This window comes from Serinus canaria, chromosome 1, assembly GCF_022539315.1.
Source record: "Serinus canaria isolate serCan28SL12 chromosome 1, serCan2020, whole genome shotgun sequence".
In the NCBI taxonomy this organism is placed as follows: Eukaryota; Metazoa; Chordata; class Aves; order Passeriformes; family Fringillidae; genus Serinus; species Serinus canaria.
Window position 1 is genome coordinate 4,521,365 of NC_066313.1, and position 26,172 is coordinate 4,547,536.

Here is a 26,172-nt window from a genome sequence, read left to right on the forward strand (position 1 = left end):
TTGTGCCTTACCAGCACTACTCCTTGCACTTAGGAAGTGGGCTAAGGTTGCAATCCCTCATCTTTACTTTCCTTTACCTAAAGAAGAGAAGCATTAATTTATTGTGCTTGTTTTCCAGAATTTATTCTTGCAGAAATCAAGAGTTGCAAACTGCATACCAGTCAAAGACGCAGAGCTCCAAAATGAAAGAATTTTCTATCATCCTTCAGCAGCTGTTAGGGCTCTCCCTCAATAAATGCAGAATAACAATAGGAAATGGGCTACTTTAAGTTAGTGTACTCATTCTAATGGCACAAATCTTATGATTTTCACTACAAGAAAACCCCTCTAGAGTTGTTGGTTATTACACTAAGACAGTTACTGCCCCAGTTAACAGCCCACTGCCTACAGCATATAATTAGATCTTCTACATCTTATGTGCTATTTTAACTTACAGGTGGTAAGGTACAGATATGCCACAGAATCCTAATGGCATTTTCCCACTTCTGCTCCCATTCTTTATCTCAGTCTTGATATGTAATACATTAAGCTTAGTAAAAATGTTCTTATCTTTATGTACTTAACACTGAATAAGCGTTTTAGCAACAATTTTTAATAAATTCTCTCCTGCATAAGAAATGAAACAAACTTTTATTGCAACAGTGAACTCTGAAACTACTTCAAAAACAACAGTTCTGTACATTCTGAAATATCAATGCAGCAGTGGCTGTCAGTTAAGGAACCTGGACAAGTCTATACAAATACAGAAAAGCCTTTAACACTACTTGATAGACACTGTCAGTCACTGTCAGTCTGTTACAACATTCCCAGGTGCTTCACTGGTAAATTTCAGCCTTACAGCTTTAATGTCCCTTATTTGGTGAAAATCAGCAGGTAGGACTGCAGCCTCCAAGGAAGGAAATACAGAATGAATTGAGAAAATTCAGTGATAAAGGTGAACAGTTGGGTAAGAATAGAAATGCTTCAGTGATCCTAAAACACTGCAAGAAAGGGTTCGATTGGCCTTATAGCAACTGTAACAGGTTTCCAACTAAACCAGCACTTGGCCTTTTCTGACACACTGATCAGCATACTCAAATAAACCTCTTATTTTGGCTGCATTTTGGGTTTTGTTCGCATTTGTTTCGTTGGGTTTTTTCCTTATTCAAGGGAACGAACCACCTCATCTTGAGTTTCAGTACCTACAAGGAATGAAATCTTCACACAGTTAGTTGCTATGGAAATAAGTATTTCAAAACTGGACATCTGTTGGTACAAAATCTAGGAACAACTTAACAAAATAAGCTCTTATTTCTCAGAATCACTTGCTTAGGAGACACATGGACTAAGCACAAGCCTCAGACAGAAAACTTTTTGGGGATTAGTCCAACCACTACCTCCATAAAAAGGAATATCTAACTTCCCTAGAAAATGTCAAGACACTTTTTATGTGTCCCCAAATAATTATGACTGGTATCTACCCAGCCTGACTAAACTCTTGTGAAATATATCAGTTGAAATTTGATACTCTTAAAAAAAAAAACTATCAAAAAACCAAAACCAAACCAATCCCGTAACACCTACACTTCTCTTCAGTCTCTAAAGTTTAAGGGACATGCCTTTCTTAAAAAGAAAAATGATGCAAGCAAAAAAATCTATGCAGCACTTGTCCCTGATGTATATAATACAGCCTGTGCCTCTAAGAACATTAACAGATAGATAAATTTGCCACAGTATTTCTTTCAAGACATTTTACATAGAATCTGCTTTTTTACCTTGAAAGACCACTCAAATTTTTTATGGCTAAAACTGATTTATTACAGCAAACTTTTGGGACTACTGACTTTTAATTAATTCCCCTAGGGCAGCCCTTCACACCATCAATGCTTTCTCCCCTGCATCAGTTTTTGAAGCAAGACTGTTATACACTGAAATTCCACCTTCCACATGCAGGAGATGGGAAGGCTACTAAAAAAAGAAATAAAGCAAAAAGTTAAAGTTGTTTACACACCGGTCACTAAAGAATTCTTCTAATTCAATTATATTGATTAATCAATCTTGAATTTTCACTCTATTCATTAAGAAATACAACTAGTACAGCATGCACTTTTAAAGACTGTTAGGTCCCTTCAAAATAAGTCTTCCTGTAGATAATGAACAAGATTCTTTAAATCCACTCAATGGTTTTATCATTCTAACAAGAACTTCAACTGTCAAGGTTTGCACAGAAGATGAAAAACTGCCGTCTGGAGAAACTACTAGTTATCTTAGGGAAACAAAGAAAATTAGAATTTACAGCTGTCCTGGATGTGAAAGAGATTTTCAATTACTGAAAGACTTGGATAGATCAGATGCACTTCTCAGCAATCGAGTAACTCCTCTTCCTTGTACAACACTTGTTCCACAACGGGAGGTCTTCACACCACATGGAGAATCACCTAATAAATTAAATATAGTTTGCACATCAAATCAGCCTTTAAAGTTTGCATAAACTAATGGGATTGTTCCTCATGCTGTGGAGCTGAACCTATCCAACAGCTCTGATACAAAAAGTCAGGCAGGTTGTGTCCTCCACAAACACTAAGACCATAAGATCATGATTTCCAGGTGGAACAGAGTTTAACTCAGCATGAATCTTATGCATAAGATACCAAACTGCAAACTCAGAATTCTTATTTATTTTGCAAACCCTTTCCTCTGAAGGTTAGCCATGAAATGCCCAAATGAACTGAGCTCAGAGGCCTTCTAGTAAAAAAATCCTTTCTGCAAATAGAAACTTGAAAAGAGAAGTCTTTTAACTGAGTTGTGACGGAACACTTGAAACAAGGACCAGCTCAGTCTGTACATAGAACGATTTAGGAACATGGAGAGTACTTTAAACACAACTGCCTCAAAGCACCTGGGCATGGGAATGGCTTCAGGTAACAGAAAAGCATAAATCAGAGAGCAACATTTCTAAGAAAAACTGAATTTTGAGAGATGTTTTTGACCCTAAGATTCTGTCCAGTAAGAAAAGGCCAGCTCTTCCTGCTTCAGTCTTCAGTGTGTGAGCTGTGCAGCACTTTCAGGCAACACCTAAGCCCAAAAATTTAAAAAAAATAACTACTGGATCAAGCATAAGGAGCTCTTTCCACTAAAAATATGTGGAAGTTTCAAACTCACAATTAGAAGAAACAAACTCTTGATCCCATCTTGGAGAACCCAAAGGTTTGTTGGATTCAGAACTCTCAGCTTTCTTTTTCTGTATGAAAATATAAATATTCTAAATAAGGTACATGTATCTGCTAACATGAAACACACCCCACAATCCATAAAACCTATGGATCATGTTCATAGGTCTGCCCAACATATGTCACAAAGGACAGCATCCAAAGACAAAACAGCTCATGTGAAACTGACAACTGGAAATAAATCAGGGTATCAACTCAAAAAACCTGACCTGGGTATGTCCAGCATCCAGGTTTACAATCCTGGTATTTGTGCTTTGATCACAATCAGAGTCTTGCAGAGGGAGGTGAGCTGCTGTTAGTGGGACTCCATACACACTAGCAAAGGATTTACTGATGCAGTAACTTGACCAAGAAAAAAAAGGAAAACAAGAAAGGTCTAGTTAAGAGAGCTGGAATGCTGATGTGTGACAGCACAGCATTTTACGTTCTTCAGCTGGCAAACAAAAGCAGCCAAAGCACAGAACAGATACCAGAGGGCAGAAGGACTTTCTGCCAGCATCCCTGCATCCTTCCAAGACCACCAGTCTGTTGTACAGCTACACATGAAATAAAAACAGTTTCCCCACATTATCAAATGCAGCACATAGAAGTGAGAAAAGCAACTTTTTTTTGGGGGGGGGCATAGCACTCCATGATGAGTTTTTTGAATGAAAGACTATTTATTATTGTCTACTTCTTCTGCCAACAGAGATCATAAATGGCATTTCCTCATTTCCAAACTATTTATTTTTCCTTTTTCCCCACCAAAAAGATTATAGGACCTTATGTATCTACATTATATGTCAGGCAGTATAGAAGTTTCCAAAGTAGAGATATGCCAGAGCATAATGAGAATACCACTGTTTGAATTAGAATTCAAACAGTGAATTCTAATGTAATTAACACTTTTCTCAGCACTGCAATGCTAACAAAATAAAAGCCATCATTCTGGAGTCAACTCCTCAAGCAATACTCACCTTATTTTCTTACAGGATGCCAGGGCACAGCAGATTATATCATTCTCCTCATGCCACTTGCACCTACATGAAATCAATTTCAGGCTTATTTCAGAAGCACCTACATTGTTCATCAACAAGAACAGTTGGTCTGGCCAGATGAAGAGGAACAAATATTAAAAATGGTATCTTTTTGTTGCAGTGATCATGCAGTACCTTTAAAATTTCACAGAGTTCAATAGCTTTGCCCTAAGTAGTTTATGCAGAACTTAAAGGTCTGCTTATCAGGCAATCTGCTTCATGCTGAGGTGGGGGGCAGGGAGAAAAGAGAACCCTAAGAGACAAATGGAATTTAAACCATTTGAACCATTTCAAGCTTCCCATTAATGTGAAATAGTTTCTCCCAGCATAAACACCCTCACTTTCCTCTCCAAACCTGTCTTTTAGAGTACATTCTTCCATTCTCCTCAAGGTCCCCCTCTAGGGTGAAGACACTCATGGGAACACAAAACTGCCTGACTATAAAAAGACGAAGTGACAACGATGAACCAAATGGATCTTAAAATCCATATTCCAAGCAGACTTCCAAGAATAATTCACATAGTTTTTTTTTAATCTACTGAAATTTAAGATCATATTATTGGTTCTTTTCTTAAATTAGTAGCAGAGGAAGCACTAGAGTCTATTTCTAAATTAACTGCATAATCACCCGATATGCTCCTGCAGCACTGCAAACATCACTTTTTGTACCAACACAGAAGAATCTGAAAGCAGGCACATTTACACAAAGAACCACCCAACAAACCTGGTATTACTGGAGAAATCCCACAGGCAGACATCTAGTTTTCTATACACCCAGATCTTGGATGGCTCCTTTTGGTATTTCTTCTGGTACAGTTTCATTATCAGGTCTTCTACTGCAAAAAGCTCCCAGTGGCTCTCAATGCCTACAGTTCAGTGAAAATCCAAGCCAGGAGAACAAGAGTCACTGAATATCCTGCTCAGTTCATTTCTCATTCAGTCCCTGTTCACTGTCCAGCTCTTTATCACAGCATCAAAGCTCAAAGATATTCCACCAGTAGTTTTAATAAAACCTGGCTTCCTAGAAAGTGGTGGGAGAAAGGAAGAGGAAGGAACATGCAAAGGAGTTCTAGCTATCAGAGCCAGCTTTTATGAAAATTTTGAGACATGCTTTTCAGACAAATATAGCGGTCCATGGTTACACAGCCCTTACTTCTGGGGATAGGAGGGGAAAAGGATGGACAAAAATGATCCAATCCCTACCTGTTATGCTGGCCATTCGACCAAGACACCAGTTAATTCGGAATCTGTCATTAAACTGGAGGAAAAAAGATTTCTGTCATCTCAAAGGAGTACAGCATAGAATTCTGACACTTCCATGACTTCTGTCCAGGTCTGAAAAAGCCACCTCCAAACATTGCTTGTGGCCCTGAAGGCAATCTCCCTGATGACTATCTTGAAGAGGACCCAAATTTCATGCATACTTCTTCAGAGCCCTTATTTATAGATGGAACCCAGTATCTTGTCCCTCCCTACTTTTTAAAGATTAAGATTAGGTTTGAATTGAATTGAAATGTAATATACCTGTTATGAAACTTAAACACATCTGAATCCTAACATTTTGTTCTCCTGCCTGGAAAAATGAAACTTGAGCAAAAATTTAAGACACGTGTTATTCTCATGGGGAAAAGAGTCACGAAAACGTAAAAATATCCTTTCAAAAAAGCAGGATTTATCACTATTATTGAGCACATCCAATTTAAGTCAAATCTTAGGAGCCCTTAACCAAAGTCATAACAATGTCAGAGAACAAAAGACCCTGTTCATCAGTAGATTAGAGCCAGAAGTGTAAGCTGAAAATAAAAAGGCAGAAAATTAGGTCTCTGCTTTATAAAAAGGTTGGCTTCTAGAGGCCATTTCTTCCTGCATGGAACTGGGACACTTTGGAAAAAGTGTCTTTCCCCACTTATATGGACACTGATTAGGTTTTAGAGTAAACTATCTCCTTAGTCATCCAGCAGAAGTGGAAGCAGAAAGGGAGATTTAGAGCTTTGACCTTGGCCATACCCTGCAGAAGAAGCGAGGCTGAGCACCCCTGGATGGGTGGGCAAACTCAACAAGCTCCCGCAGGACAACAGCATAACAAGAACGAGGAAGGTGAAATCCAGATATAGGGATCTTATGGGTTTCATCACCTAATGCAGGGAGAAGAGGGACAGGGAAAAAAAAAAAACAACGAAACAAAACCAAAAAACCACAAAATTGTGAGAAGTCCAGTTTCCTTAAAGAGATACAGTTCCCTCCTCCTTTTTATCTTTCTGTATACATATATATATATATGCACACAAACACACACACTCCTCTCCACAGACAGAGTCTGTGTTTAAGCTACTACAACCTTGCTTCTGTCAGCAGCCCTGGGCTGTGAGCAACACTCACACTCCTGCCCCTTTTAAAAGGCCATTATCCAAGTATTAGACGTACACAGGCCAAGTTTGTTCCCTCTGTACACGAGAGGAAGTGTCCTAATAAAAACAAACTGGAGTCTATAAACATTACTGAGAGTCACAAAGGAAACAGGCCGGCCAAGCCAGACACAACAATGGTGCAGATATTTTAATTTTGTTAGTAAATGCCAAGCTGCTAAACATAACTTTTAAATATAAAGTAGTATCTTTAAGTTACTCTGTTGTTAATTAGCACTTCATGCTGAAGATACACACAAGGACTATTCAAGACTTACAAAACATTTGGACAAAGGTCAGATAAGCTGAGACTAAAACTGCACACCTTTGCACACCATTCTTTTTCTCCATTAATACTCACCAGCAGCCTGGCAGTGGTACCGAAAACCACGTGGTGGTACTTCTGCAAAAAAAGAGGAGAAAGCACAATCATCATCTAACACCACCAAGGAGAGATCCTTAACTCTCCACTATACACCACAGCTTCACATACAGAAAAGAACAGCTTCATCTTCCCTTGTGGCCTTGTAAAAGTGCCACAACTATTTTTGGAAAAGCTACTTTCACTTCTATGCATTTTAAAAAACAAAGCCCATTGCAGAGTGTGTTTAGGTCCAGCTAAGAAAACATTAATTGACGTGAAATATAAAGCACGAACATGTGCAGATCCTCCTGGGTTTAGCCTACCCTCTTTGGAGTAAGATGAAGTTCTGACACTAATTCTCTTCAGAAACAAGCTCAGCACTGTTCTGATATTTTAAAAAGTCTGACCATTTATAAGCAAAGAAATAAACTTGTCTTAATACCAGAAATCTAACCTGGGCAGCAGTGACTCTAGAAAGCCTCCCTCTCACCTCAGTACTTCTGACTTTCCTGGAACTCACCTGGATCTATGAAGTGGTGGAAATCAGCCATGATGCCATCTCGCAGGGAGTATCTGACACACCCAATCTCACAGGGAAGGAAGCGCTGCTCGCAGTGGGGAGGCAGCTTCCCATAGCTGTATATGTCCAGGAAGTAGAAGATGTCTGCAACCATTTCTGAAAGAAAAAGAAAAAAAACATTTCAGACAAGCCACCAGAGGTTACAGAAGCCATGCTGGTCTCCCCTCATCCAGGGAAAGCTTTGGTAAACTTTCTCCTATGACTGAGTGAAGAGTAACAACCAAGCAAAACACACAGCTCTTCTTCTGTATCCAAGATGACAAGATAACATTTATACAGAATTCAGGCACACTGGACACCTTCCAGAGATCCTACTGTGTGTAGAATTGGGGCAAAAACCACAACAAATACAAGCAACTAAAAAAAAAAGCCAACCTCCAAACCCACATGATGTTAAGAGGCCTGCAATCCAACAGGAACCATTATTCTTTTTAAGGACAGTCTCTTTGCCCTTTCATAAAATCAGTAGCTGCAAAACAGCCTCACAAGCTAAATTTGGCAGCTTACACCACTTAAACAAGTTGGTAGTAATCCTGTGGGGCAAGAAGATGTGAAGTCTGCTAATTAAAAGGATTGCTTCTCCACCAAATGAGCTCCCAAAGAAAGTGGCAAGAATACCCAACACAAATGTTAAGGAACAGTTTTATCATTTACTAATTAAAAAGTATCCAACTATGACAAATATTTTACAATACACCTTAATCCTTCTCTTCACAACTGTCACAATGTTCTCAGTGAAGTTTAATACAGATATTTATTCCTTACTCTTAACTACTGCCCCTCATCAAAAAAGTCCTACTTGCTCTACTAGAGATGTGTAACTGTCTTCACACATAAATAATTCTGTATGCCAGTCTTTAGGACATTTAACACCAGTTGCCCTGAATGGTCATGCTCCCTTATGTGGGTCTTAAACTGTACAAGCTCAGGGGTCATAGGAAAGACACCTCTCCTACCTTATGAAAAAATAGATATAGCTCCAGGGAACCATATAGAACTTTAACTGAGAAATATTAAGAGCAGAATCATGAAATGTATCTCAATTATCCTTTATCATTATGCCTCTCATTCAGCTAAAAGACGAATTGTGCCAACTCAAGCCAGCCAGCATGATCAGCCCAATCAAATCTGCATCACAATGACAGGGGAGCATGACCCCTGGCACAGAGGGCACTAATAAGCATTTCACTTTTTATGGAGCTACTGTTTCTTGCTCCGCCATAACCATGACAACATGAAAATAGTTCAAGAGACTGAGGTAAAAAGCTGGAACTGAGACTTAACCACACAGCAGATACAGCTTATATGAACAGGCTTCTTGACTTACCTTGTAAGCACTACCTTTTATCATTTTTCAGAATAATGTAATATTCACTGGGTAGAAGATTACAAATGTGTTCACTACTATCATCTGAAGAAAGGTACAGGTTAGAAGGGTTTAGTTTTTGAGAGTTCTTTCAATAAGGAAGCAAGTCAGGATGTTATAATGGCACTGACAGAGTGCATATTCCCTCTTTTATTCTCCCAATGAGGCCAGGCCCCTGTTTAATACCTCTATCATACCAATTCTGAACATTGATATCTAGCAATTCCTAACCCTTTGAAATCAATACAAGCATTCTTTTATGCTGAACTTGGATTAGGCCTCGTTAAATCATAAATGTAGGACTTGGAAAATTACCTTTTCCTTAAAAAACTTGAAATAACTGTTAAGAAACTGTTAGTGGCTATACTCCCATTGAGCTAAAAAACAGAGGATAGAATTGTTGGAGGTTGGAGGGGGGAAAAGTATTTTCCTTGATGTCCCTCTATCTTTTAAAGCAGCAGCCCAGTAGTGTAAAATATCTGACACAGATGGCTTTTAGCAAAATGTAAACAGTCTTTGTACAGGTACCACTGAAAGGGAAACTCTCATCTACCAGGACCAACTGCTTTAAAATCACCATACCCTGATGATTCTTCCAAGAGAGAGCAGAAGCATCTGGCAAAGGAGTAACAATAGGCATCTTTGTGGTCAGAAGAGCAGGAACTGGATCAGGCACATTACAAGTCTGGAAAAGACGAGAAAATTAAAAAAAAAAAAAATATCAACAACAACAAAAGTCTTCTCACCCCAAATAAAATCCTTCAGCTCCTTATATCAGAGGAAAATGCAATATCCACTAATAGCTGTGGATAGGTGGAAAAGTTATTATATAAAGTGCCCGGATACTTGCAGGCCAGAAAAGCAAGATTTCTCTTCAGTACCCTTGTCAACCCCTTATTGCATGAAAGAACTATAGCTAAATTTACAAAACATAATACAAAAAAAAAAGTATTTTCCTTAATTCAACCACTTGCCACAGGCAAGAAACTCTTCAAACTGGAATTTAAAACTTTTCTCCGTAAGTTTTATGAAAAAAGCACCTGGCACATGTGTTAGTTGTCTTTGACTAGGAAACAGGTTCATGAAAAGCTGATAAAGCCTCATTGGAAGTCATTGGATTGCTGTGAAAATCCATTCATGAACAATAAGCTTTTTAATAGGACAGGAAAAGAAACCTGTCACTCTTACAGAATCTGATCACTCAAACCCAGACTGGGAATAACATCCACACCCAGGTACACTGATTGCAGATAACCATCTCAGCCAAAGTTAACTGGTTATCAGTTGGAACTATTTCAAACAAAATGAGGAATTACTCCCATTTAAGCAAGTTTTGGCCACCTCCAAAATAGGAACATGGACTTGCACTACACAAAGTGACCGTGGCTGGCTGTGTACTGGGCTGGGATGAATAATACAAGAGCACATATAATTATATATCCATATTTGCCTGTTTCCACTGATACAGTAAGGATGGTGATCTTTACTCTGGTAAAGCAACTATTCATTCCTCTGCCTGATTACAATCTTCTAAAATGCTACAACTTGTGGAAGGAAACACAGAAGCCTCCATTTGTGACTTACCTGCCATTTCACTTAGTTCTCTCTGACATATAAAAATGGAGTTTCATTAATTACACATACTCAGCCTGCTACAAGACAAAAGGATGATCACATTTTAAACAATCTTTTCCCAGACATTCAGGCCCCCAAAACCAGAAAACATTGCCTAACACCTCCCTTCTAGTCTAGACTAATTTAACTAATCCATTTTTACTAGTTACTCCAAACTATGATCATCCTGTCCTTCCCTCTGTCACCCTGTAATCGTTTTGAAGTCCTGGAATTTATCCTCACTATTGATTCATAGTTCACAGTCATTATCTAGTAATAGAGCATTAAGAACTAAATGCAGTATTATCCATTTACTCTGACAGTAAACGTGACCTTCTTTCCCTGGACACACAAGATTTTTACACTACTAACAAAGACTGAAATGAAATAAAAAAAGCTCACACCTCACATAATTCAAACCCTTAAGTAACTGCTTCAGAGAAATGCTGGGAAAGGAAAAGAGACAGAAACAAACGGGACCAACATCTTTTCAAGGCAGTAAATAGCAGAAATTATCTGTTTAGCACCATTTCAGACACAACCAAACACACTCAACCCAACTGCCTACTTCTACATTGTTCTCCACAACACTGTTACTACTCTCTCCCACATCCAACCAACCTAAAAATAATGGCAGGGTGTAGTTATTCTATTTGTGCATAGGCCACATTTCATTGACCTGGCTCACCACACAGCTCCTCCAGACCTACAAATCAGCTGCTTCTAAGATGTGTTTTCAGGCCGTCAGACAAGAAGTGCCTAAACCAATGACACCCAAAAAGCAAAAGCAACATGAACCTATGACAAGAAGTAACACCAATTTACAGTATAAATTAAAAAAAAAAAATTGTCAAGCACTGAAAAACACTGTTAAACATAAAGCCAGGGTGTTAGAGAACTACATTTTACTTGGTACAAGAGCCCAAAGGAACAAGCTGTAATAGTTAAGAGGTATCAAGTATTTCCACCTTCAATTCAAGCCAGAACAATTACCTGCAGAACCCGTATAATGATAGCTACTACTAATGCAGCCATACCCTCCAGAGGCTGGAGGATGTGGAGAGCAGGAGGAACTTGCACAGCATCCCGTGGAACTGAGCACAAAGAGCCCGATACCGTTTACTCCTCCTTCTTACTGAGGGCCTTCCATTGTCAGCATTTACCTCCTTCACAGTCTTCTGAGGGTATTTCTTGCTATTCCATTTACGAGCCTTCTCTGAATACACTGTCTTCTCTTCCTCTGTCAGGGACTTGAAGAAAAATTAGCTGTTATAAAAAGGTTTCTACCTTTCCTCTACCTCCTTCTAGTAGTCCCACAAACCAACAAACTCCATGTGTAAGAAACCATTCCTGCACTTCCAAAGGAAGTAGTAGTCCCACAAACCAACAAACTCCAAGTGTAAGAAATCACTCCTGCCCTTCCAAAGGACATTACTGATGGCCGCCAAGACTAACTCAAACACTCCCGGGCGCTTTTTTCTTAATAACGCCATAAGCCTTGGTTACAAACACCCAGCAAGGCCAAGGTGAAGTACCTCCGAGTGAGGGCAAGCCACAAACAAGAGACCTCCTGGAACTCCTCCTGCCAGCCGGGGATGCCGCCACCCCACCCACGGCACACGAACCAGCGCAGCCGCCGCGCTGAGGGGAGAACGGCAAAGCCACCTGACATGGCGCCGAGCCCACCCTCCGGGAGAGGCCCCGCCGGCACGCCGCCCTCACCTCCCACGCCTGGGAGCAGTAGGGGACGGCGTCCGCCACATGGGCCACGGACAGCCCGCGCCGCTCCAGCTCGGGCAGCTGGTCGTGCACGAACCACAGAAAGGCGCTGCGGTAGCCGCCGCGCCGAGCCATGGCCTCGCCGAAGGGCGCTGCCCACACGCGGTAGCGGCGCGGCCCCTCATGAGGGGCGGGCGGGGCGGCGACCCGCGGGCAAGGGCGGGGCGGCCATGACGGGCGGCCGTGGCAGCGCCTTGCAAGCCCCCCGGGCTTGGTCTTTGCTTGGTCCTCCTTGTCTGCTCCTTTTTTCCAGTGTGAAAATGCGTACTTTATGATTTGGCTTTTGGCAAATATCAAAATGAATATTATCTGTGTTGTGTTAGGAAGTGGTGCTGTATTAATTTTCTTAAGTGGTGGGTTAAATGTAGTTTTAGGTTATAACAAAGTGTGAAAATAGAAACTGTGCTACGTAAGATACTTTTTTTTAAAGAAAGGACTCGCAGCGAGATAGCAGCGGCAGGACTCCTAAATCTTTCAGACAAAAAGAATGTATTGCCTTCTTATCAGAAGAAACGAATTTCTTCCCGCCTCGCTCAGGCTCAACAACGCCGTGAGGATTCAGAGGAAGAAGCTGACAATGACCAGACAGAATCCTGTGTTTTAGTGGAATTTATGCATCATGTATGAGATGTATGAATATGCAACAGGTTATTGTTTTTAAGGGGTACTCCTCTGTTAACGTGTGTCCTTTTTCGGGCTTATGCTGCCCAGAAAAAGGTACCCAGACTGCCTGTAACTCTTTGTTTCTATTGTCTCATATTGTCCTAATACTACTTGTCCAACATTTTTATTCCTGGATATATGTTAACTGTCTTCATTGCAATATTAAGAATCATGCCTCCAGGTCAAAAAGATCCTATCTAGGTGAAGATCCTTCCCCTGAGCATGCATAGGAGTCTGGTGGGACTAAGTAATTGTATAGCAGTTATTTTCAATCATACTTGGGAGGTTACTAACACAACATTTTTGTGTGTAAGTAATGGCATGGAAAGCCCGGTGAGCTGTGCCCGATTTGTGAAATACCACCAGGCACCCAGGCTTGTGCAGCTCCAAAATAAGTAAATAATCAATGTCTCTCTCAAGTGTGTAATTATTGGCTTGTTGCACACCACGTAGATGAATCTGAATTTTGCGGACAACAACCTCACAGCAGGTCCTGATGAAAGTGTGGTATGGCTGCTCTTCTTAATTTTTTTTTTTTTAATGTTCTTTGGGTGCTGAAGGATAAGAAATACCCTATGGGAACATGAGTTTGCACCAGGTTCAGGAAGGAGAAGGGGGGAAAGCAGAGACCAACTTCAGGTGAGAGCCCTGGGTTTAGTTTTGAGATATATGACAGGAAAGTGGAGGAGGTGAGTGGGCATGTGTGCACTTGGAAGGGCAGACTCATTTATTAGAAATTATTTGGGAGCTCATGTTACATAAAACTGAGGCTGCTGTTAAGACTCTCTTTTTGTGGTTTTGGGTTGCTTTTTGTGATTGTTGGGGTTTTTTCCCTTCATCTGTCTCATTGACATAACTGACACTTCCTTCACTGGAATTGCATAGGGAACCACAGTTCAGATGAAATAAAAGCTGGAAATAATCTGATCTGCATCATCATTGATAAGTGGCACAGAGTTGCTTCCTGCCTTAAGCTTTCTATTGATCTTTCAAAAATCAAATTATCTTCACTGACCATAGTTAAAAAAAAAAAAAATAAAGATAAGCTAGCTGGGCAATAATCACAGCAAGTCAATAATCACAATTGGCTTTAAAATGAAGTTTAATCAGTTTGCGGAAATCTGGTTGCCTGGAACAGAGGACCCTACATTTGACATGAGACAGGGTTACTGGGGTGGTAATACTGGCATGGGCCCTGATTACCTTCTGGCCTAATTTTCCTTGGCCAGGGCATGTGATGTCTCCCACATTCCTCACTGTTCCCCTGTCTTTTGGGGAATCTCCTTCAGCATCCATTTGCTTCTCATGCAGCCATCTTCAGTGGAGTTATCCAGTCTCCATGAAAATAAATGGTGCAGCAGTGACATGGAAGATCCTTTGCAACTCTCCATCCCAGAATCCTCTTGAATTTGCTATAAACTTAGACATGAAGATAAAAACAGTGATGAAACACATCTATGCATTTCCAAATGACTGGGAAAATCTGCCTCTTTTCCTCAATCTAACCCCTTTTTTTCATCTTTGGGTAAGTCTGCTCAGCTCCAAAGGAGGTTCAGGCTTAAACCTTTGACTTAGCTGATTATGTTTGTCCATGCTGGAACTGCTGTCAGGTAAGCTCAGACCAGATTGCTCTTGCATCTCAAATGCTGGCTCATTCTGGAGGCAGTTCTGTCTTGCTCAGATCTTGAGAAACAGTTTGGTTTGTGTTCCACTTAGGAAATTTGCTGTTAAACATTCAGGAGGAGTCAATCACATTGTTAAAAATGTAGAAAATCATGATATAACCTCAAGGTAAGCACTTTTAAAGTCACTTTTACTGCTGTGGAAAATAATTTATATTCCCGTCTAGTTCCAGATACATTAATGCTAAGTCTCTGAGGAAAGACTGCAAGAAATGACTTGTATCTTGTAAATATAAACATCTGCACAGAGCCTAGTTCTTTCAGGCAGAAAGGCAAGTGTTTACTGTTATATTGCTGTAAGAGTCGTTGCTAGGAGTGCATCTGTGCACTTGTGTTTTATTTTTCTTCACATCATATTCTTTTCTCTCATGTGCAGCTTTGGGACCCACCCTTCAGCAGCCCTTCCTTTTAAAGAAATTCAGATAATGTGTGCATCAACTGTTTGAAAAACACAAGGCTCCAGTGATAGCTCTCCTAGGGCTAGAGGTGGGGTTGGAAAATAAAATTCGTAAGCAGTAGAGAAAGAAAGGATTTTCCTCTGTGGGGTAGGGGTCAGATTAAAAAAACAGGGAACAGATCATCTTCAGAGCATCATACCATCAGTATTCTTCCCCAGGGCCCTGAGGAGAGCCCAGTGCCTCTGAAGAACTCATGTTTTAAATCTTCATTTGTCTGCTGTTTAACTTAGTGGGCAAAGGACTTTTCTGGACCATTTACACTGATTTGAAAATAACATTTGTACCACTGGAGCCCTTCCAGCAGATAACAAGTGTTGTGCCAGTATTTATATATTACTTGGGGGTTTTTGTTGTTGTTGTTTTTCTTTTAAGCACTTAATTTAGTTAATTGATATGCCAACACTTAAAGTCCTCTGTACCTGGCTTTGGAAACACAGCTCCTGAATTTACAGAATCAGTATAAATGGTCCAGAGAACTCCTCTGCCAGCGTTTGCTGTTCCATCAATGCATGGGGTTTGCCAGCATCTCAAAATAGGGATTATGTACCCTGATACTATATGGTCAGAAAAACTATCTTGTACTTTTCTGCCAGTAATGTATTTTCATAAATTCAGGATTCAAGGCTATAATCTTTCCTTGAAGGTTTTTTTTTTTTTTTAATCAGAAAGAATGAGCAACATTATTCTACAAAGCATGCAGTGAACACATCTGCTGTTCCCCACTTACCTGCTAGTCTGGGGCTACAGCACTCCCCCACAAAAGGAAATATTTGGTGTTTATGTTGGAGGAATCAGGCCAGATCCATCAGCCCAGGAGAGGTGAGGCTGATGCAACTCCACACTCCCACGTCCAAGTGAAGGGAGGTCAGCTATGTATTGCCAGCCTAACCCAGTTCCTGCTGTGCTTTTCCCATTAGACATGAGCCATCCTCTCCCCCTCCCTGGCTCTCAGGGCACACTACCTTCCCACAAAGTCCAGCTGGATTGTAACTAACAGTGTCATGTTCACTCCTTCCTGGCACCATTGACATGAGGGCTTCTGGCTGCTGGTCTGCTCTAGGAGACAGTAATCCTGGTCACTCCCTCGGGGCTCTCCAGCTGCTGGCACCCAGACAGTCACTCATTCCAGCTCCTGGCCCCAGGGACACGTAGGGGCACTATCTACCTGCAGTCCCACTCCAGGTGCTGGCATTTATGTTGGCTTACTCCTGTCTGTCCAGTCACTGCTGCCCAGGCACATGGACTCTCCCACCCATGGCATGACTAGAGGCTGGCACCAGACCCCCATACACATGGACACACCCTAAACAGAGAGTTGCTCACTCAGAAAAGAAGTTATAAAGGAATTTAATAAGAAAAAAGAAACACAGTGTGCATGATGGATAAGCGCAACACCCAGAAAACTTTTCACACCAACTGGTTCTTTCTATCCCCTTATCCATCTATTTATTTTACCTATTCCTAAATCACCTAGATCTCTCCCTTTCTTTGCCTTTGATTCTTTTTGTAAGCATCCCATGAGGGGTGCTATGCAATCCTGAGATGCTCTTCCGTCACCCTGTTTTTTTAAGTTCTTCTAAGCCTTCTGATGTTTACATTCTTGTAATGAACTTTCTCACGCACTTTATGTAAATAACTTATTGATTTGCATTCTTTTATGGAGGAGGAGAAATTTGATGAACTGTTGGTTTGTCCAGTGTCATTGGAGGGGTGGCACTGTCATCTTCCAATTCGCTGTCACTTTTGGAAATCTCTAAATGTTGGAGTCAGAATTAAACTTTCCTTCTTTTTTTACCTTGGAGAGTCCAGTGTCTGCGTCGTTTTATTTTGTGTCCTAGAGCAACACTCTTCCCTTGCATCCCCTAATGAGTCCTAAATCTGTGGGATACAGTCCCCCTCAGTCCTAAAGTTGCTGTGGTGTTGACTCATGGTGACAGGCTCCAGTCTGTATTCTGGAGCCTATCCTGGAGCCGATACTTTCCTGGGACAGTCCTAGGAAGAGCCTGGAATGGTTTTGCTTTATTCTGAGTTCCTATCTGAGGGTTCCCATCTGCCATTGTGTCCCCCTGCTTCTTTGGACTTGTGAAAATGGGCCATTGATGAGCTTTTGTGGTGGGTGTGGGAGGAGCCGGGGCAGGCTGTTAGTTGCGCTGCCAACCTCTGAAGTGCCATTGTCCCTCTGCACTCCTTTGTGTGCTTTGGAGACAAGCTTTTGTCACATAATCTCACGGCTGATTTCTTTCTCAGCCTGGTTATGGAGATTTAAAAACATACAAATTCTCTGGAGAGTGATACAAAGTATAGACCAGTAATTATTATTGTTTCACATGTAATGCATAAACATCTCAGGGATGAGAGCCTGCAGGCCTCCCTTCCCTAGGTGAATGATTTAACCAGTCAGCTACAGCTGCCAACTTTCTTTTTTGACCTTTTGACTTAGTGAATCCTGGGTTTCTTTTTGAACGGTGCCACGACTGCAAGAGTGCAGGGTGCCTTACACCTCACCTATGTGATCAAGGATGTAACTTAGACCTAGGAGTCAGGAGGCCTTTTTACAAGAACTCCCCTTGCCCTGCTCCCATGCAGGGTTTTGCTGAGTGTTGGACCTGTTGAGAATGTCCTGGACCAGACCTCATGCGTGGTATCAGCACCTTTCTTGCAGGTTTCTCAGGGAACTCAAATGAGAGCAGATAATGCTTGTCTTCTCTCCAGAAAAGGTAGCATTTGTGTTGGGGGTTGCAGTCGTGGAATGTGGGATGCACAGGACCTGCTGGGCAAGTGCTGTAACCCTGCTGACCAGCACATCCCAGGACCACTAAACCTGGTACATGGCAACCAGCAGCCCAGGTTGTGCTACAGCTGCATCCCCTCTATGCCATCAGTTTCAAACACCATTAATGCCAGGGCTCCAGTGAAACCAACACATCGTTCCAAGTATCCTGGACAAAGTCTGGGAAATCCTTAACATCAGAACAGACCAGGTTTTTAGGTAGGAAACGAGGACCTGGCTGTGACACCCCAAATGTGTGAAAGCCTTGCCTCTGGTGTTAGACATCTCTGTGCTCAGGACTAACTGGGTATGCAGAGAAGGAAAACGATAAGCCTTTAGGCAACTTTGACAGGACATGTGTGCTTTCAGTCTCAATCTGCTGCTGAGTTGTTTTTTTTTTAGATTTGAGTTCTAAATGTTAGGTACCAAAAATTTTCCAAAGTCTTGTTTTGGATTTGGCTCTAAGTAGGATGACCTGAGTAATTACAGACCTGTTAGACTGACAGGGATCCCAGGCAAAATAATAGAATCACTGATACAGGATTTGCTTCAATAATGAATTAAGGAAAAGTAATGTAATTAAAGCCAATCAACATGGGTTTGCAGCAAATACATTCTGTCACATTGGTTTGTAATTGCATCAAAAATATATTAAGTGTGGTTACTAAAGGTAATGCATTCAGACACAGGAAGCATATGACTCTACCACACAACACTGAATTAAAGATACAGATATATGATACAAAGACCATCCAGTCCCTGGTTAAAGAATTAGCTTAAGGTGTCTCAAAATGTAATTTTAAATGAGAAATTGTAATCACACTTCTTATTAAGATCTTTCTTAGGTTGTTTCTTGGCTGCATACTACTAAATACTTGTTGGTAGTTTTCAACAAAACACGTACTCATCACAGTTACTTGCAAAAAATACAAAGATTGAAGGAATACTTAATCAGGTAGGTTATAGAGTGGGATATTGACCAAAGAGGAGCTCTCTGAGTGATGCTATATCATAAGGACTAACAGTATCATCCCTGGAAGGATAAACAAATATTAAGCAGGGATGATGATGCTGTAATACTTCTGCTTTCATGCTTATAGCAACTGGGCCTGGGATGCTCTCTCCAGTTCCAGTGTTAGCTCAAGAATAAAACAAACTCTCTGCTGAACTTCCAGAGAGGATGTTAAGAGTGCTTTGATCACAGTCTGCCATTACCTCTTCAGAAGTGCCTTGAGGATGCCTTGCCCTCTGACTTGGCAGTACTAGAAAGTGAAGTTAGATTAAATTAGGGGCAGGGTGAGGTCCCTTCCTACCCAAAGTAATCTGTGATTCGTTTTTGGAACACACAGTCTGTAGTTCAAACTAATCGATGTAGTGTGGTGAAGTGATGTGGCCTATTTTATTGGGAAAGCTGGACTGGACAATCACAAAAGTCCAGGTTGTGAACTCCAAGTCCTTGGAGGTATTTGTGCTGCCCACAGTTCCTCTACAGCCAAAAACTCAGAGGATTTAGCAGGATTGATACCTCCTAGGTTATCTGTAGATATGCAAGCAGAGTTTGTCCCATTGTGTATTTTTGCCTGTAATGACACACAAAAGATGGCAAGCTGGGATGATTCACTTGTGATCCTCTACCTATGTGATAACTTCACAAAACATTATTGCTGACATGTCGTTAGTGTTTTAAATGAAAATTTCAGGTTCACTCCGTGAGTGTAGCAAAGGCATGCTGTGATTTTTGGTGTCTAAAAAAGTCAGGAGCAGCATAGGAAATTTATACAGAGGAGTAAATACTGTAGGAGTATGCTGTTCTCTTGGGTTCTTCCTAATGCTGAATTTATATCACAGACCTGAAGGTTCATTGTAGTGAGAAAGCAAATTTTCTAAATATTCTAAGCATTTCTTGGTACAAACATCATGATTAAAAACAATAGCAGTTTATATATACCTATCACTCACTCCTGATGTTAATGGGATGTAAAAGCTCTGTATTATTGTGCTATCAAATGTAACCAGGCAGTTTGGAAAAAAAAAAAACATAGAGAGTGAATATATTTCAATAATGTCTTGCTGTGAAGGTATCAAGGATTAATAGGAGATTTCCGTGTAACGCAGCAAACGAGGAAAAGTTTTAACTTAGTAGCTATCTGGAGAGACTCAGTAAACGCTATGAACTGATGGTGTGTCACCCAGTAAGTTCTGCGACATGCTGATCTCAGTACTAAATCAAGCGAGCAGTGTCTAATGGCTGAGTCTAGCATGGCATCCCAGAAAAGCTGTTGAAATCACTGTTTCTATGGAAATTTCTACAAGGGAAATCCAGGGGGCTGAACGACATGAAAATCTTCATGCAGGGATGTTGCCGAGATGGGTCATGCTGACTGAAGTGCTGGTGTAAATCGTTCCACGTGGTGGTAACTTAAAAAGCTGACTCTGCTTATCAGCAGAGGAAACGACCACAAAAGATTGGTACTGAAGATGAGAGGAGGGAGGGACGAATGAAGTACTTGGCAAGGAGAGAAAAGAGCCAGCAGCTGCTACAGCATGAGTAAAAATTAGTTTGTTTGTTTCCCTATTGTTCAGCTGAATTTGTTCATGATCCCACGGCTTAGAGAACTCCCTCAGGTGGAGTCACGGGATCAGCAGTGAAATCAAACAGTGTTGCAGTGTGGTATTCCTTCGATTCTGCCTGGCACTAAATTACACAGGGCAAACACCGGGAATTTGCTCATCCGCTTGTCAAGGTTGTCAAGTGACTGAGGGAGATGAAGGTTTAAGTCCACAAGTGTGTTGGTTTTTAAAGGACAGAGAATTCCTGCTGGGCTGCGGCTTGAAGCCATCTGGCTAATTGCATAGGAATTTCCCCACCGTTTGAAGGTGAAGTGGGGCTAACTGCGGTCATGCAGCTTTCTGTCTTGGGCTAAAAGGAAAAGCAACATCCCAACATTAACTATTAAGCCAGCTCGGATGTTGCAATCAGGAGATCAAAGATCTGCAGAGATCTGGAACATCTATTCAGGGCCTGGGCATCCATCTTAGGTGGATATATACAAATGATAGCTCGCATAAAGTGAGAAAGGACCCTACAGTAAGTTTATGAGAATTTCAAAGCAGATATAAATCCAACGTTACATGTGAAACAATGGTGCTTCCTCCTATTGAAAATCTTTCCTTCCTTTGTCGTGAGTCAAAAGTTTAGCAAAAGTGATGCATGCCAAATTTATTTGCAAAAGCTGGAGTAGATTAAAAAAAAACAACTAACGAAAACCCCCAGTAGTAGCTGACAATAGTGACACATAAGGGATTGTACTGCTCCCAGTGCTAAACAGATGAGATAATATCAACATCAGTGCTGTCTCAGGAAACTCTGGATCAGAATCCTGGCCAGCTAAGTTACCAAAAGGCAAGGAACCAGGATTTCCCTTGAAATTTTGAGGGCTATCAGGAAAAATGGTTAGGGGAAGGAGAGAAAAATAGCCTTTTAGGAGTCTTACTTCAACCCATACAAACAGATTACATCCTACAGATAGGTAACAGTGGTGAGGCAGGTTCCATCTGAATTTTCTGGAACCACAAGTTGCTGGAGGCTGAATTTGTGCCCCTATTGAGAGTTTCTACTTTGTCTTCCACCTGAAAGTATGCAGGAAGGCAGTGGGGTGTCAGATCAGTCTGCTGAAGGAGAACAGCACTGCTGCACATACATACATTATTTAGTGTAACAGGGACTTCTTAATAGTAACTTTTAGCTATTACTGCAAAACAGTTAAATTCATAATGTATCAGGTCAGAGGAACACGAGGACACTTATTGGGGTGGGTGTGTATTTTTTTTTTAAAGCAATGCTGAATAAAAATATACTTCCATGTGAAAAATATTTTTAAATAACATTGAATAGCTCCAAATAAAACACTTTAAACCAGATTAACTGCCTAAGGATTGTCTCCTTGTTTAATTCCATTGTACAAACAGAGGGAATACACCTGTCTGAAAACAACCAAAGATGTTTCAACACATTTTTTATCACAGCAAACATGCTGGTTTGGTTTTTCCTTCAGAAATTATTGATCTTTTTTAATTTGCACTTTTAAAGAAAAGCTTATCTTGCCTGTAGAGAAGTTCAGTCTGAAAGGTGAAATGATGAGGAATCTACAAGTAACTGGAGAACACCTGCTAGAATGTAAACAGCTTGTGCAGATTTTACTGCAGGCGTCCCTGAGCACCCTGCCTTTAGCGGCAGGACACACCAAGCGCTTAGCTTTAGAAAAAAAATCAGAATAGTTTCTGTTTTTTGGCAGATTCCAGATGAGACGAAGTTGGAGACTAGTCCCATCTCTCATGTGGATCACTGATGCCTGCAGCATCCCAGCTTTGGTTACAAACACCAGCCAAACCCCGTAAGAAAAGTGCCTGAGGATGAACAACACTCAAAAGGAAGCCGTGCTGGATGCTGTGAATAGGGAGTGCCATTTTGCACTCCGTGCTTCTCGCCGGTGCTGAGCCACAAAAGAAAGCATGATGCTATTTGAGCCAGCTATTTAGGCCCATGAATAATTTCACTGACTTATTAAGTTTTCACAGAAACTTTAAAAGTTTTAAGTACAGTTAATGTGTATCCACGTGGGTTTGCTGCGGCCAGGACCATTTAATTTCTAAGCAACATCCATATTCTAAAATGTCATTTAAGGCAGTATGTTACCCCTTTCTCACAAAAGAAACCCACTACAAAGCAAAAACAAACAAAAAATTCCCCTTCCAGTATCATGTTAGCATGAAAACTTAACACCCCTCAACTCGGCTGCCCATTGTTAACAGACAGAACACCTCCTCATCTAAAATTATACTCCTTTTTATCTAAATTTACAATAATTAGCTGCCGTGCCTATGCTGGAAGTGGAAACCCCAAGAGAAATTTAGAACAGGAACCGTCTACGCTCATTTCCCAAGGTATACATTTGGCTAATTTGGGGAGGACGGATGATCGGCGGGGGCATTTTCAAGCGCTTACTAGAGAAGTTGTAAGAACCCCGCTAAGCAGCGGGGATGCCGGGGGGCTGAAGGACTTGCAGAGGAACGTGCCGGGGTGCCCGTAGGCTGAGGAGCGGCACCAAGCAACCGAAAGGCGCCTTTGCCGGAGGGAGGGAGGGCGGGAAGCGAAGCAGTTTCGGGAAGCCGCGTCCCCCTCCCCTCTCCGCCGCCGCCCCCCGCCCAAGCCCGGACAGCGGCGGGGGCGGCCACGGGGAGCCGGCCCGGGGGAGGAGCGGAGCGGAGCCACACGGCGCGCCCGCTCCGCCAGCCTGGTCGGCTCTGCGGGGAGGCGGCTGCCCGAGCGGGGCCGCCCCCGCGCCTCTCCCGCCGCCCCGCGCCGCCTGGACCACTGGGAAGATGGATGGGCACGTCCTGGGATGGATCGTCCTCCTGTGGATCGCAGGTAGGGCCGCGGGCAGAGGCACGGGTGGCCCGGTGGCCCCGACGTCCCCGCGCCGTGCCAAACCCGCCGAGCTCCGCGGCTTTCCTGAGGGCGAAAGCTGGGGGAGGTTTTGGGGAGATGCTCCGGAGGGAGCCGGCGTGGGGCCGGGAGCTGCTCGGCGGCGTCCCGCGGTGCAGTTTGCGGAGACTTGGCGGAGAGGGCTGGGAACGGGGGGGCAGCCGGTGCCTCCCGGCCGGCCGGGGCGCGGGGCAGCTCCGAGCGGCCCCCGGCGCTTCTCTTCCCTCCGCGATCCCGGCGGCGCCTGGAGAGAGCGCGCCCGTCTCGGGGAAGGGGCAGCCGGCCCGGGGGTGTCGGAGTGTCCTTGGCCGCGGTGCGAGAGGGATGGCGACGAACCCCCGGCTCCCCCCGCCCGCCCGTGCCGTGCCGTGCCGGGAACAATTGTAGGAACTTCTCCTTCACCCGAGGTCCTGACCGCACATGCCGTCTCAACAGAGGTGTGAGAGGAGGGGGCTGCCCTGCCTTTGCCCCGGCTTTTAGAGGGCAGAATTCTAGGGGGGCCTTCCCCGTGACGGTGCGGTCGCGCCCAGGCCTTTGTGAGCGCTGGACGGGGTTGCCCCCCAGCCCAGCTCGCCGCCCACCGCTGGCCTCGCTGGCTTCCGAAAAGGTCGGGCAAGTCCCCCCTAGGGCAGGGGGAGGGGAGCCGGAGAGGCGAGCAGAGAGGGCTCAGTGATGGGGAGAGAGCAGGGGGGACAAGCTGAAAAGGGGCTGGGTCTGAGAGCTGGGCAGCTAGAGAGGGAAGGGATTATAGCAGGGTGAGAGCGGAGGGGCAGCCGGGAACGGGGGAGAAAGAGAAAGCCGTGTCAGGTCAGGAGCAAGATCTGCCTCCTGTGAGCCGGTGCAGCAGCCAGGCACAGGCGGGAGCAGCAGGCTATAGGAAAAGCTGCAGTAGGATGACTTAGCCAGGCAGGCTAGTTACAGGCTGAAAGAAGAAAACAGACACACTTGGGTTAAGTGGCATATATTTCCCGCTGTCACCTGTGTATCCCACAGAAAAGACCTCAGCCTCTTCCCTCTTCCTATTCAGATTTAGGATTCAAAAGCAGTAAATTCGGCTTTTAGTCATAACACCTCTCTCCCACCACCCACCCACCCCTTTCCTTGCATTTTCACTCTGAGTCATCCTCAACACCGGTGCCTGCCTACTGCTCCCTTCCAGGGTTTCACGGCCTCATCTGGGGCTTCAGCAGCTTCCAGCTCATTCTCCCTCCCATCTCTCCCTCCTTCCTTCCCTGCCATTTCACTGCTTCCAAATGTACCCCACTTCAGTGAGTTGGTCTGGAGTGCCAGCGCGCCCACAGCTGCCCCTCCTTTCCTACTAGCCATAGTGGTGTGTTGATAAATAGCATCCAAGGACCTGCAAAGGAGTACGGGGTTTAGCTAAGCATGACATTACATTCCTCCCTCTTTCTAAAGAGCTTCTTTATCTGGACGTGTCAGGCTAACCAGGACTTTTTTATCAAGCTAAAAGACCGGGCTGTTGACACTTTTCGCCTTCACTGAGGGCAGTTCACGATTCCTGGCAGGGAGCACTGTTTGGAGCATGCAGGGTCAATGCAGAGAGAGAGAGAGAGAGAGGTACCGCTGCAATGGGAAGACCTTCCAGTTTCCTCTAGCCCTGTGGTTTCGAGACAGGACTGCGTGTGCAGCTGGTGCTGTGGAGAGCTGGCAGGCACAGGCTTCCGGCAGGCAACAGGTTATCCATAGCTGTGTGCTGAGGGATGGAGGCAGTCCGTGCTCGTGCTCGCTTGCTCCCCTCCAGCCTCCCGCCACTGCTGCCCAGCCATAAATCAGGTGCTGATGTCCTTTTTCACAGCCGACAGAAAGCAAATAAGCAAAGGTGTGTGAGTGTGTGTGTGTGCGTGCATAGAAAAGGAAGAGGGGGCTAGCAAACATGGATTCGAGATTTTCCTCTCCCCAGTGGCTGTGCAAAGGAATGAAAGGTCTGCATCAAGGTAAGGAGCCCTAATCCAGCCAGAGTGGTACACTCCACTCTGGAGAAGTGGGGGTTGGGAGGTGGAGGGGCCAGATTGCAAGATGGGGACGAAGCAGGGACACAAAAGGGAGCACGAAAGAGGAAAGAGAAGGCTCTCATTCCCTTCCCTCCCCTCTTCCTCCTCGAGGTGGGCTGAGAAATTTCTAATCAGCACTTTCAGTCCCTTTCCTCCCAGCAGTAATTCCTCTCTGTCCTTTGTTTGTCTTTAATTTTTGTCTCTTGCATTTATCTTTTGTTTGGTTTTGCGCATTGTGAGTTCTTAGGGCAATTTCAAAAAATCCTGTGTGAGGCACAATGGATTTGGTTTGGCTTCTCCCCCTCCTGTCCTGCTCTCCCACGTGCCAGAAGCGAGTGTTTTAATAACAACAGCAAATGGATGAAGAGCAGGTCGTTCTTTATTCCTTCCTGTGAGGTCACACGGGTTAAGATATGTGTGGAACTGTGCTCTCATTCTATAAAAAGAAGACACAATTTGCCAAGTATCCTTAGTCCCTGTGTAAAGCCTGTTCTTGTAAATTACTAAGTGCAGCTTGATTCTGGAATGAATCCTCCCCTTGTGTTTACCATTTTCTTATTAATGCTGTAATTTCTAATGCATTTGAAACAAGAGCATAGTGCTGCACTGGCAACTGAACTTCAGTTTTAGTACAGAACAAGCATATCAAAATTTTCCTGCCTCACAACTTGGACTAAGATTGGAAAAATTACAATTAGAAGACTGTCCATGATAAAATGAGATCTTTTCTCTCTGATAAGTGCTTTTCCACCAGTAATTTAGCACTCAG

At 43.1% G+C, this 26,172-nt stretch overlaps 2 protein-coding genes across 8 annotated transcripts in view; one reads left to right on the top strand and one right to left on the bottom strand.

Moving 5' to 3' along the window:
- Positions 1–653: 653 nt before the first annotated feature.
- Positions 654–12,408, bottom strand: MAEL (maelstrom spermatogenic transposon silencer). The gene is made up of 12 exons (XM_050974432.1): positions 12,277–12,408; positions 11,718–11,804; positions 9,523–9,625; positions 7,515–7,670; positions 6,992–7,033; positions 6,233–6,360; positions 5,429–5,483; positions 4,950–5,091; positions 4,166–4,228; positions 3,419–3,551; positions 3,142–3,220; positions 654–2,417 (listed from the first exon to the last, which is right to left on the bottom strand). The coding sequence occupies exons 1-12, from the start codon at positions 12,406–12,408 to the stop codon at positions 2,302–2,304; spliced, it is 1,236 nt and encodes a 411-aa protein (XP_050830389.1). The 3' UTR covers positions 654–2,301.
- Positions 12,409–23,230: 10,822 nt separating this feature from the next.
- The window catches only part of ILDR2 (immunoglobulin like domain containing receptor 2), a 46,507-nt gene continuing 43,565 nt past the window's right edge, over positions 23,231–26,172 (top strand). For all 7 annotated transcript variants that reach the window (XM_050977034.1, XM_050977043.1, XM_050977052.1 and 4 more), the window contains exon 1: positions 23,231–23,334. In XM_050977034.1, the coding sequence (XP_050832991.1) occupies positions 23,289–23,334 (46 nt within the window). In that variant the 5' untranslated portion in view covers positions 23,231–23,288. The remainder of the gene's footprint in view (positions 23,335–26,172) is intronic.

Coding starts and splice junctions, on each gene's coding strand:
- MAEL (XM_050974432.1), bottom strand. CDS start 12,408: ATGGCTCGGCGCGGCGGCTACCGCAGCGCCTTTCTGTGGTTCGTGCAC. Junction 5,484..6,232: donor AGCCTCGCTTCTTCTGCAGG/GTATGGCCAAGG, acceptor TTTTTCCTCCAG/TTTAATGACAGATTCCGAAT. Junction 4,229..4,949: donor GATTTCTCCAGTAATACCAG/GTTTGTTGGGTG, acceptor GATTTCATGTAG/GTGCAAGTGGCATGAGGAGA.